At 46.9% G+C, this 12,084-nt stretch overlaps 1 protein-coding gene across 46 annotated transcripts in view; it reads right to left on the reverse strand.

The window, feature by feature from the left end:
• Positions 1-12,084, reverse strand: part of UNK (unk zinc finger) — a 35,361-nt gene that overhangs the window by 14,851 nt on the left and 8,426 nt on the right. For 25 of the 46 annotated variants that reach the window (XR_014820665.1, XR_014820666.1, XM_084983598.1 and 22 more), the window contains one exon: positions 106-165. The exons of the other annotated variants lie outside the window; for them this stretch is intronic. Coding sequence is in view for 11 of the 25 variants with exons in the window: in XM_084983598.1 (XP_084839724.1) it covers positions 106-165 (60 nt within the window). In the remaining 14 variants the exon portion in view is untranslated. The remainder of the gene's footprint in view (positions 1-105; positions 166-12,084) is intronic. 46 annotated transcript variants of the gene reach the window in all.

Consider the following 12,084-nt stretch of genomic DNA (forward strand, 5'->3'; position numbering starts at 1 on the left):
GTGTTAGAAGCCTCTGAATAAATTCCCTCAGCCTTGCCTCCCCCAACAGTCTCACAAGTGAGTTCCTGCAGCAGCTGAGGCTGCTCTATTTCCATCCTGACTCACCTGGGGGTTGGGGGCTCTATCCGTCCTTCTGGCCTCCCTCCAACCTTTGTCTCTTTTGCTCTGCATGAAAAAACCAAGACAACCCCAAGCGCCGCTCTCACACACTACTCAGTGGAGGTCCAATCCACTTACCCCCGCAGAACACACCATTCATTTTTTGTTCACTGTGTCCAGGTAGAGGGTTTCTTAGACTTACCCTCCCCTACCACAGGGAAGACAGGAGGAGGAAAGTTCTAGAAGGCACAGAGGGTGGTGTGCAGAAGTGTGTGAAGGGAGCAACAACTTGATCTGGGGCAACTGTCCAGACTGGGAGGCCTGCCTCGGGGGAAACGGGAGAGAGGGGCCAGCCCATGTCTTTGGCTCAGGCCTGGATTATTCTCAGGGCCCTACCAGTCTGGGCATATGGAAGGTGTGGGGACAGGTAGGTCCCGGGCTGAGACTTTCCAGATGAGTTTTAATGCTAACAAAAGTGCTGAAAAATCCTCCCAGCCCTGAAGTACGGCGTGAGGAGACGTGTCCAGGCCTTGTGTACTGGGCTGGGGGGAAGCTGGAGCTGGATACTCCCTAAGGAACACGGATAAGGGTTTAAGGGGCAGTGACGTTCCGAATGGCATCCTGCTGCTGTCCGTTCAGCACCTGTTTAGTGAGCACCTACTAGGTGCAGGCGCAGTGGTGAGCACTGAAGACACTGACGCAGCAGGTCCTTTTCATGGAACAGCCACACCAGTAACAGGTGGGAGCAATCAAATCTGGACGCGGTTACGAGGGAGGATTGCTGAGGGTTCTTTGGGAACCCAGAAGGATCCCTGACCCAGGCAGGCACAGGAGAAGGGGGTGAAGACTGTGGGAAGGGTGTTTTAGACAAAGGGAACAGTATGCGCTTAGAAACTCTAAGTCTAGCTTGCAGAGCTCCAGGTGCCTCTGCGGGGTGTGAGGGGGGTAGGAGGCGAACTGGAAAAGGAAACGAGGATGAGGGCAGGTGCAGAAGGCGGCCAATTTCAGGCGTACCACCTCCGGGCCTCAGCATGTTCTGAGACACCAGGCTGAAAGCTGGAAGGCCCAGCAGGACCTCTTCTCACGCCGCTGGGCACTGACACACCGGGTCCTTCTCCATGTCTCCCTCTCCATCTGGTTGCAGACAGATGGGCCCAGGTGGGACAGTCTAAACTGCTAGACTCATCTCTCCTGGGCAGCATATACTTTCCCTGACTTTCATCCCACAGGAGACTAACTCAGGAGACAACAAGTGAGAAAAGGGAGCAGAGGAGGCTGAGCCCAGGGCCGGAGAAGAGTGAGAAGTAGTTAGGATTGACAGATTAAATACAGGATGCCCTGTTAAATCTGAATTTCAGATTAAATCAAATGTTCATGGGACATTCTTATACTAAAAAAGTTATCCATTATTTCAAGTTTCAATTAAACTGGCATCTTTATTTATTTGCTCCATCTAGCAACCCTAAGAGTGGTGCCTGTCTGCTTAGCATGTGCCTCAGTAAAAACCCAGAGAGGCAAGAATCCAGGGAAGGACTGACTTTGGGCACAGGCTGTCCTCTTGGAGAACAAGAGTTCCTAGCGAGCCTACTTCCTCCTTTGGGGCAGCCACATCCACAGTGCTACCTGCAGATGCTGGGGCTCCAAAGGGCTCCAGCTGGCAGGGGTGCCAGAGAGGACAGATACAGAGGCAACGAACTGCCTCGTTTAAACCTCTTCACCTCCATGCCCATCACCACGGGTCAAGCACTTGGTACCTTTTAATAAACCGGTCTCCTTGCATCTGGCCTCTTCCCTGCCCAGTTTATGCTGCACAGGACCCACTACTCTTCCCAGAGCCCAAATTCGATCCCCCCTTTCTTAAAAGCCTTTCGTTTCCACCAGCAGCCACTGACAAAGACTCTGGCCTGGCACTTGAAGCCCTGCGCAGCTGGCCCACTGTACTTTTCCAGCCTCATTTCCCTTGCCTCCCGTAACACTAGGGTCCTCTGTGTCTTGCCAAGAGATCGTTAACTTCCCCGCCTTTGTTCATGCCGCCTCCGCACCTGTAGAAACCTTTCAAGGCTGAATTCCGTGGTGACGAATCTTCTGATAGCATCACCTCCCTCGAGGTTTCCTCGACCTCTACCTATCCTCCCGCGTCCTGCCCTTGTCCCCAGCTAAGTCACCACCTTGAAGTTTTTATTTTTGAGGGCCACACTCACGGCACATGGAAGTTCCCAGGCTACGGGTCAAATCGGAGCTGTAGCCGACGGTCCTCACCACAGCCACGGCAACTTGTGATTCGAGCTGCATCTGTGACCTACACTGAAACTCACGGCAACGCTGGATCCTCGACCCACTGAGCAAGGCCAGGGATGGAACCCGCCTCCTCATGGATTCTGGCTGGGTTCGTTTCCACTGCGCCACCACGGGAACTCCTCACCTCTAAGTCTTACAGCACTCTCTCTGGACATTTCTTAGAGCCCTTATCCTACACTACTAGTACTAACGTGCACATTTCCCTCTCTTACTAGATTATAAAGCCACTGAGAGCACGCATGTGAGTACCTAGTACCGTGACAGTTTGCTGAATGAATACAACAAGAAATAGTCACAGAAGGGGCAAAGTCCACAAAGCAATACCAACAGTTTTATGATGCCAGCAGCAGGCAGACATTGAAAGTTGGAAGCCTAACCCTATTCCCTTGTGAAAAGTGCTGGCGTGCAAGAAATTTGTTAACTCAGCAGACAGGGCAGACGGTCCTGCAGAAAAGGCCCCCGGGGAGAAGGGCCCAAATGACAGAATCTAGCAGGCAGAGGACCCCCTTTCAACCAACTACAATCAGATGAGAGAAATTCCTAACCTTTTGCTTAAGTCATTAATGGAAGTGTATCATCCACCATCTGGGAGCCAAACTGTTTGGTCAGAGCTCCCGATCCCCCGCCCCCGCCCCCTCCCGCCAAGCTCGCGCTGCCGGCAAGGCAGCGCCCAGACAGCAAGGAGAAACCCACTCGGAAATCACTCTCGCCTATTTTCATGGATGGATATGAAACAAACTGTCTCCACTAGGCTCCAATCCATCTTTCCATTTTTAAAAGTTTGAAAGCACGAGATCTAAGCAAACAGGCTGAGACTTACTCCTCACCTCAACCAGCTCTTGGGAAGCCAAGGGTTCGGGGACCCTGTCCTCCTCCAGGTCTGGGGAGTACACGCTTCTCCACACTCCCACCTCCCCGGACTTCCCGCCCTCAAGGATAAAAGACAATCAGCATAGACTAACTTCACACTGCGAGGCCTCCGCGACCCCCTGTGGCCGCACTGGGTCAAGAAACCACACAGGCCCTGAGTAAGTAAGAGCCAGCAGAGAAGCCAGGCCTTTGCCCAGCGGGATGACCAAGACGGGCTGGAGCGACACCGAGGCTGCTCAGACCCTGCCTGGACTGGGGAGCAGCACTGGGCGCGGACTTTCAATCAGAGCTCCCTTTCACTCCCTTGGAGGACAGGACACTAAGCGTCCTATTAATGGTTTACTTATACATGTAAAAGGTTATCAGGAAAGTAACATACATACATTTTTTAAATATTAATTATTACTGCCACTAATAATGCTGGACTTTTGGTAAATTTTCTCCCAGTATTTTTACAGAGATATAATCATAATGTATCATATTGCTAAACTGCTTTACAAAACTAATACTTTTCCCTAAAACCTTTTTTGTTCTTGGCCATGCCCCCATGCGGCATGTGGAAGTTCCTGGGCCAGGGACTGAACCTGCACCACAGCAGCGACAATGCCACAATTGGATCCTTTAACCACTAGGCAACCAAGGAGCTCCTGCCCTCCTTTTCTTCTGATCTCTAAAAAACTTTTAAAATCAACTACATACAAATATTAAAAAAAAAAAAAATCACCTAATACTTTCTTTACTGGATTATCTTTATTTTCCTAAATTCTAAAAAACAGCAAAAATCAGGCTACTTGAAATCTAAATCCAATCACTTGTGGGCATTAAACCAACAGGGGAAAACCACAAAGGATTAATACCACATTCAGTAATCACATCGCTCTTAAAACGTGTTACATCAAGGCTGCTCCCAGCTCAACTTTAAGTCCCAATAGAAGTTGTTTCAGGAGTTCCCGTCGTGGCGCAGTGGTTAACGAATCCGACTAGGAACCATGAGGTTGCGGGTTCGGTCCCTGCCCTTGCTCAGTGGGTTAACGATCCGGTGTTGCCGTGAGCTGTGGTGTAGGTTGCAGACGCGGCTCGGATCCCGCGTTGCTGTGGCTCTGGCGTAGGCCGGTGGCCACAGCTCCGATTCAACCCCTAGCCTGGGAACCTCCATATGCCGCGGGAGTGGCCCAAGAAATAGCAACAATAACAACAACAACAAAAAAGACAAAAAAAAAAAAAAAAGTTGTTTCACTTTCACAGATTCATCAGTTTGGGTGTTTCACTCTCTTCTGGGGAGGAGTGTGAGGAGAATTCAAATAAACAGAAAAATATCAGATGACTGATAGAAAACCTGTGTAAATTTAGAGGGAATGGGGAGAAAGCAGCTGAAGTTTTAATGGATTTCTAGTTCCCCACTGCTTTCTAGACTAGTGTTTAGCATGGCCTCACTCTGGCTCCCTGCCCTGCTGCCACTGACCTGCTCCTCCCCCTAACCCGGTAAACTAAACTCTAGACAGGGTCAGCAAACCTCTTCTGTTAGGGAGCACAAAGGGAGTTGCCTGGTGGTACAGCAGGTTAAGGATCCAGTGTTGTCACTGCTATGACTTGATTGCTGCTGTAGCACAGGTTTGATCCCTGGCCCGGGAACTACTGCATGCCATGAGTGCAGCCAAAAAACCAAAAAACAAATGTCCATCAACAGAGGAGTGGATCCAGAAGATGTGGTACATATACACAATGGAATATGACTCAGCCATTAAAAAGAACGAAATACCAGCATTTTTTGCAACATGGATGGACCTAGAAACCATCATGCTAAGTGAAGTCAGCCATACAATGAGACACCAACATCCAATGCTTTCACTGACATGTGGAATCTGAAAAAAGGACAGACGGAACTTCTTTACAGAACAGATGCTGACTCACAGACATTGAAAAACTTATGGTCTCCAGAGGAGAGAGTTTGGGGGGTGGGGGGATGTGCCTGGGCTGTGGGATGGGAATCCTGTGAAATCGGATTGTTATGATCATTATACAACTACAGATGTGATCAATTCATTTGAGTAAAAAAAAGGCCAAAAAAAAAAAAAGGGACCATACAGTTAGGTATTTTATTTTCTTTTTTTCTTTTTCAGCTGTACCTGCAACACCTGGAAGTTCCCAGGCCAGGGATCAAATCCCAGTTACAACCTGTGGTGCAGCCACAGCAACACTAGATCCTTAACATGCTGTTCCACAGTGGGAACTCCACATAGTAAGGATTTTAGACTTAGGGCTAAAAGGCCAAATTGAGAATATTATGTAGGTACTTACATAACACGAGAAAACAAATTTCCACATTTTTTACTGATTAAAATATAATATTTAGTTACAATTTTCGGGGGGGTGTCTTTTTAGGGCTGCACTCTCAGCACATGGAGGTTCCCAGGCTAGGGTCAAATTGGAGCTGTAGCTGCTGGCCTATACCACAGCCACAGCAATGCCAGATTCGAGCCAAATCTGCGACCTCCCCCACAGTTCACAGCAACGCTGGATGCTTAACCCAATGAGCGTGGCCAGGGATCAAATCTGCATCCTTTTGGATACTAGTTAGATTCGTTTCCGCTGAGCCACAAAGGGAACTCCTAATTGGTTACGATTTTTGGTAACACAGTCTACTAATAAGAATGGACTTAGAAGGGAGGGAATAACATTTGCAAAGCTGGAAACTCTCTTTCATCAAAACATCACAGGGAGTTCCCTTGTAGCACACTAGGTTAAGGATCGAGTACTGCCACTGCAGTGGCTCGGGTTGCTTCTGTGGCTCTGGTTCAATTCCTGACCCAGGAACTTCCACATGCCATGGACATGGCCAAAACAAAAACAAAAACAAAACTGATTACGAAAGTTTGTTAATGCTGATTCTGTAATAAGATTTTACACATTTCTTTTTCGAAATTGTCTTCTCACATAGACAAGAATTATTAAAAGCTATTATTATTCAGCAAGCATGATTTTAATTGAGCATATACTAGTTTAAAAGACATGTCTAGGAGTTCCCATTGTGGCGCAGTGGTTAACGAATCCGACCAGGAACCATGAGGTTGCGGGTTCGATCCCTGGCCTTGCTCAGTGGGTTAAGGATCTGGCGTTGCTGTGATCTGTGGTATAGGTCGCAGATGCGGCTCGGATCCCTTGTTGCTGTGGCTCTGGCGTAGGCCGGTGGCCACAGCTCCGATTAGACCCCTAGCCTGGGAACCTCCATATGCCACGGGAGCGGCCCTAGAAATGGCAAAAAGACAAAAAGACAAAAAGACAAAAAAAACAACAACAACAACAACAACAACAAGAAAACTTTACCACTGCTAAGCTATCAGTGTTGTGCTGTAAGGCATGTCAGAATATTCAACTTTTGGAGTTCCCACTGTGGCACAGCAGGTTAAGGATCTGGCACTGTCTCTGCAAGAGCAAGGGTCTGATCCCCAGCGCAGTGGGTTAAGGAGCTAGCACTGCTGCAGCTGCGGTGTAGGTCGCAGCTGAGGCTCTGGTCCTGGGCCCAGGTATTTCCGTATGCCACAGATGTGGCCAAAAAGGAAAACAAAACAAAACCCAACAATATCCAGCTTCCACTTCTGAGGAAAATTCATGGAACTGATGTTAAGTCCACAAGGGAGCGTGAAGTTCATCACTGATCCCAGCAGTTCAGTAATTTTTTGGAAAATATTCTCAGCTGTAGTTGCGTGAAACAGACTATTCACAGAGGCTACTTCTTCAGTCACTTCAAACGCAGCACTGACTCCATTAATAAAACTACTAAACAGTAGCATCTGCTGACACATCAAGGGCCAAGAAAAAACAAACAAAATCATTTGCCTTGTTTTTTAATTGACTATTGACGCTGCTCTGACTGACCTCAACAGAAATCGTTCTTGCGGCAAGGCTAACACTCTTAAACATCAGACAAGTTTGTTTTCCCCGGACATATTTCTTCAGTTGCTGCAATCGAACACAATTTAATTAATTCAGTATCAGTAAACGGCTTTCCTTGCCTGGCTAACAAATGAGCCACTTGGAAACTTACTTCAGTCGCAGTCTCATTTTCATTTTTATGAAGAAATTCTGCTGTAATGAAACATTCTCTTTAAAATTCTCTAATTTTTGCCTTCCTATGAGCTGGGAATATTGTGACAACTGCTTAGCTTGGTAACGCTGATGGCTTCTTTCAGCACAGCTTTTTAATTACAGAGAGCTTTGCCAACTAATTCAATGACAAGAAAATCCGTACTCCGCTATGCCCTGAAAAACATGACATTCCAAGTCCATTTTTCTCTTATTTCACTCTGATAGTCAGGCACTGGTAATAAGGAAAAATAAAACAGGTTGGTATGCTGATACACAGGGCCCTGGAGCACCGACAAGCTGTAACTTGTCACTGTATCTGCAGTGCACGGAAGAGCAATGCAGAGCGAGCCGAGGGGAGGGCCTCGCGGTCTCTGGTCTGCTCTGCTGAACCCCGCGCTTCTGGTGCAAAAGCAGCTGGAGACAACATGTAAGGCAGCGAGGGCGCATTCCAATACAACTCCATTCATGCGTGCCGAAAACTGAATTTCACCCAATTTTCATGTGTCATGATGTGTTATTCTTTTTCAACCCTTAAAAATATAAAAACTATTCTTAGCTTGCAGGCCATACAAAACAGGTAGCAGACTCAATCTGGCATATGTGCCATCGCTTGCTGCCATCTGCTCTGAAGAGTAGGTATTCCCCAACCGCCACACCCTCCCCTCCCCTCCCTTTTGATCGCCATACTTTGGATGTGTTGCTCCTATGTCTGGATAAACTTTCTGGCTTCTCTGCATGAGGTTCCTGCCCCGCCTAGGGGTGCTACTCACCCCCTTTTCCATGGTCCCACAACACTGTGAGCATACAGCAGGTACGGCTGCTACCACAGTTGATTCCAACTGCTTTGTATACAGCTAGGTTTATTCATTTCTGTGCCCCTGCACAAAGCCAGCTCACAGCAGGTGTTTGAGAAAATGTTTGTCCAAGAAAAAGAAAAGGTGTTAACACATCCCAAGCCGTACAAGCCTGGTCCACAGCATCCGTGTACGAACCCAGCCAAACAGAGAAGCAACTCAGATGTTTCTCCTGGCAACTAAGAAATCAGTAAATTCCTCAGCTACCTTCTGCACAATGACTACACAGCCTTGTTCCTCATCCTGAACACTAAATTTAAGATCTTCAGCCTCACAGGCAGACTAGAAAAGCAACCAGTGGGATGGCTTTCTCTCTGTTGCTGGGAATATATGGAGATAAGTAGAGATGTATTAAATTCCTTTTTCTGTTTCCTCAAACAACTAAGAGGTATTATGATGACTATTTGGCAAAAGCTGGGTACAAACTAAAGATATAATAAGTGATAAAAAATACATATATATAACCAATTAGGTAAACTATGTGCAGAAACAAACACTGCAAAGAAAAACATCCAGTATTATTGATTTTAGTGATTACATTGGCTTTTCTTTACTGTAATTTTAATTGTGTTTAGAATTTTAAAAAAAGGAGTTCCGATTGTGGCGCAGTGGAAAGAGATCCGACTAGGAACCATGAGGTTGCAGGTTCGATCCCTGGCCTTGTTCAGTGGGTTAACGATCCGGCGTTGCTATGGCTTGTGGTGTAGGCTGGCAGCAACAGCTCTGATTGGACCCTTAGCCTGGGAGCCTCCATGCCCTCCTAAAAGGACAAAAGACAAAAAAAAAAAGGAAAAATTTAGGTAAAAAATTGGCATTCCCGTCATGGCTCAGTGGCTAACGAATCCAATTAGGAACCATGAGGTTGTGGGTTCAATCCCTGGTCTTACTCAGTAGGTCAAGACTCCGGTGTTGCCGTGAGCTGTGGTGTAGGTCACAGACATGGCTCAGATCCTGCGTTGCTATGGCTGTGGCCAGCAGCTGTAGCTCTGATTAGACCCCTAGCCTGGGAACCTCCACATGCCACGGGTGCAGCCCTAAAAAGAAAAAGAAAAGAAAAAAAATGCAGAATCCTTAACCCACTACACTGGGCTAGGAATCGAACCAGCAATGTCAGAGACAAGCTATATCATTAACCTACCTTGCCACAGCAGGAACTCCCTAAAATACAGTATTTTTTTTTTTTTTTTTTTGTCTTTTTGTCTTTTCTAGGGCCGCACTGGAGGCATATGGAGGTTCCCATTCTAGGGGTCGAATCGGAGCTGTAGTCGCCAGCCTGCACCAGAGCCACAGCAACTCGGTATCCGAGCCGCATCTGTGACCTACACCACAGCTCACAGCAACGTCAGATCCTTAACCCACTGAGCAAGGGCAGGGATCGAACCCACAACCTCATGGTTCCTAGTCGGATTCATTGACCACTGAGCCACAAGGGGAACTCCTAAAATACAGTATTTTTTATCTTCAAGAAAATAATATAAGAGCAGATAAGCCCTTCTATACTAAAAATCCTAAATGACTCATCCAAGTATGTGTGTGTTTGTAAATTCCTATTTCTTACAATGTGCTGAAAATCTTTTCTCATTTTTGAAGAGCTCTAGGTAAACTATTAGCAGTTGTAGATTCAACGTTTGTAAGGATATATATACACATATTCTGTTTTGACACCAAACATAACCCACAAACCATACAACTTTGTAATAACACCCACACCAGTGGGAGTTGCCCCAAAATTTGCTTTTAAAAAACAAGGCCAAATAAAGCTAACATTGGTGATTGGCAAATACTTAGACAATTCTGATAAAGCCCTATCTTCTGAAGTAATCCTGGTTTAGAACATTCTCTCTGACAGAAAAAGCAAGCTCAGATAGTATTATTCAGGCAAACAAACGAAGTGCCTAGTGAATTCCTGAGTGCGTCTCGACTTTTAATAAGACCGGCTTTGACCCTTTAACTGGGACCAGTATAACCCCCCCGGACACACTGCAACCATCCTAACAGGCAGAGGCGCACATGGAAATCCAAAGTACAAGTGCCGCAGGCACTTCGACGATCGAACACTTTAAGGCGAGGGAGCCACTCACAGCAAACGATTTCAGCCCATTCTTCACTGGGCAGGAGCCGACACCTGGGAGCCGTCAAGAACAAGAACCATGGATGGTAGTACAACACTGGCACGACCAGTCCTACTGTCCTTGCTTCCCTCCTTTTGTAATTGTCACCTTGCCCTACGGAGCTCAGAACTGGTAAAACTGAGGAGAGAAAGTTCATGTAAATTAGTGACTCACATCGCTAATTCTGGAGACTCTGCGAGCAGTACTGAAAACCCTGGTTCAGTTCCCTAAATTAGATAATCCAAAGCCTTCCTATGTATAGCTAGCCTGAAAAGCTTCCAACTTGATGAACATTTCAGTATAAATGTTTTAATGGACGTGTTATTTATTTATTTATTGTGCCTTTTAGGGCTGCGCCCTCGGCATGTGCAGCTTCCCAGGCTAGAGGTCAAATCAGAGCTATAGCTGCTGGCCTACACCGCAGCCACAGCAATTTGGGATCTGAGCCACGTCTGCGACCTACACCACAGTTCACAGCAACACCAGATCCTTGACCCACTGAGCGAGGCCAGGGATCAAACCCACATCCTCATGGATACTAGTTGGATTCGTTTCTGCTGCGCCACAATGGGAACTCCTGATGTGTCATTTTGAACACTGTTTCTTGTACAACAAAATCTTTGCCCCGAAAGACTGGATCCGTTTAGAACACAACTGCATCATGTAAGACAGAGCCAGTCTGATGGAGGCTGTGAGAACTGCGGCTGACGTGAAATTCCAATCAGTAAGGAAGGGAGGGGTGTGCTCTGAAGACAACACGGACCCACGAGCTGTAGAAGTAGTAGCAATACACCGGAAAGCAGTAACCCGAGCAATGGCACAAGTTTTACGCACTTTCAACGTATTAACTCGCTTAATCCTAACAATCGCTTCAGGCAGGCACTATTGGTATTCTCAGGAAACTGGCGGACAAGGAGGGAAGTCACTTGCCTCAGGTCCCACAGCCAGCAAGCAGCAGATATTGGCTTCAAAGCCAGATAGTCTGGTCCTGCAGTCACTACTCTTTTTTTTGTCTTTTTGCCTTTTCTAGGGCCGTTCCCATGGCATATAGAAGTTCCCAGGCTAGGGGTCAAATCGGAGCTACAGCCACTGGCCTACACCAGAGCCACAGCGACGAGGGATCCAAGTCCAGTCTGCAACCTACAGCACAGCTCACAGGAACACTGGAATCTTAACCCACTGAGCAAGGCCAGGGATCGAACCCGCAACCTCATGGTTCCTAGTCAGATTCGTTAACCACTGCACCACGACGGGAACTCCCCTATGCTGACTCTTAACTACACTTCTCTTAGCTGAATTATAGAAATAACAAGAGCAGTAACAAATAAGCATAACGGACTCTCTAGAAGCTGTTCAAAATATGTCAGTGAGTTTTTGACAGGCCATAATCACAATACCATAAAATAGTTACTAAAAATAAAACCAGAAGTGTGACCTCTGGAGTTCCCACTGTGGCACAAAGGGACTGGCAGCCTCTCTGGAGCCCTGGGACATAGGTTCAATTCCTGGCCCAGCACAATGGTTTAAGGATCCAGTGTTGCCTCAGCTGCACTGCAGGTTGCAACTGCAGCTCGGATCTGATCCCTGGCCCGGGAACTCCACCGTGCCTTGAGGTAGCCAAGGAAAAAGAAAAAAAAGTGACGTTCCACATATTCTACTGGATACTTACTATTCATTTTATGTATTCATTATAAAAGTACTCTCAGTTCAGTCATAAAATTTTGTTTTCAAATAAGAAAATACAACCTTTTTCTTTTGGCCATGCG

The sequence above is a fragment of the Sus scrofa genome, chromosome 12 (assembly GCF_054392235.1).
Source record: "Sus scrofa isolate SSC_HxYL_T2T_F1_AM1 chromosome 12, Sscrofa_HxYL_maternal_Yorkshire_Landrace_v2.0, whole genome shotgun sequence".
Classification (NCBI taxonomy): domain Eukaryota; kingdom Metazoa; phylum Chordata; class Mammalia; order Artiodactyla; family Suidae; genus Sus; species Sus scrofa.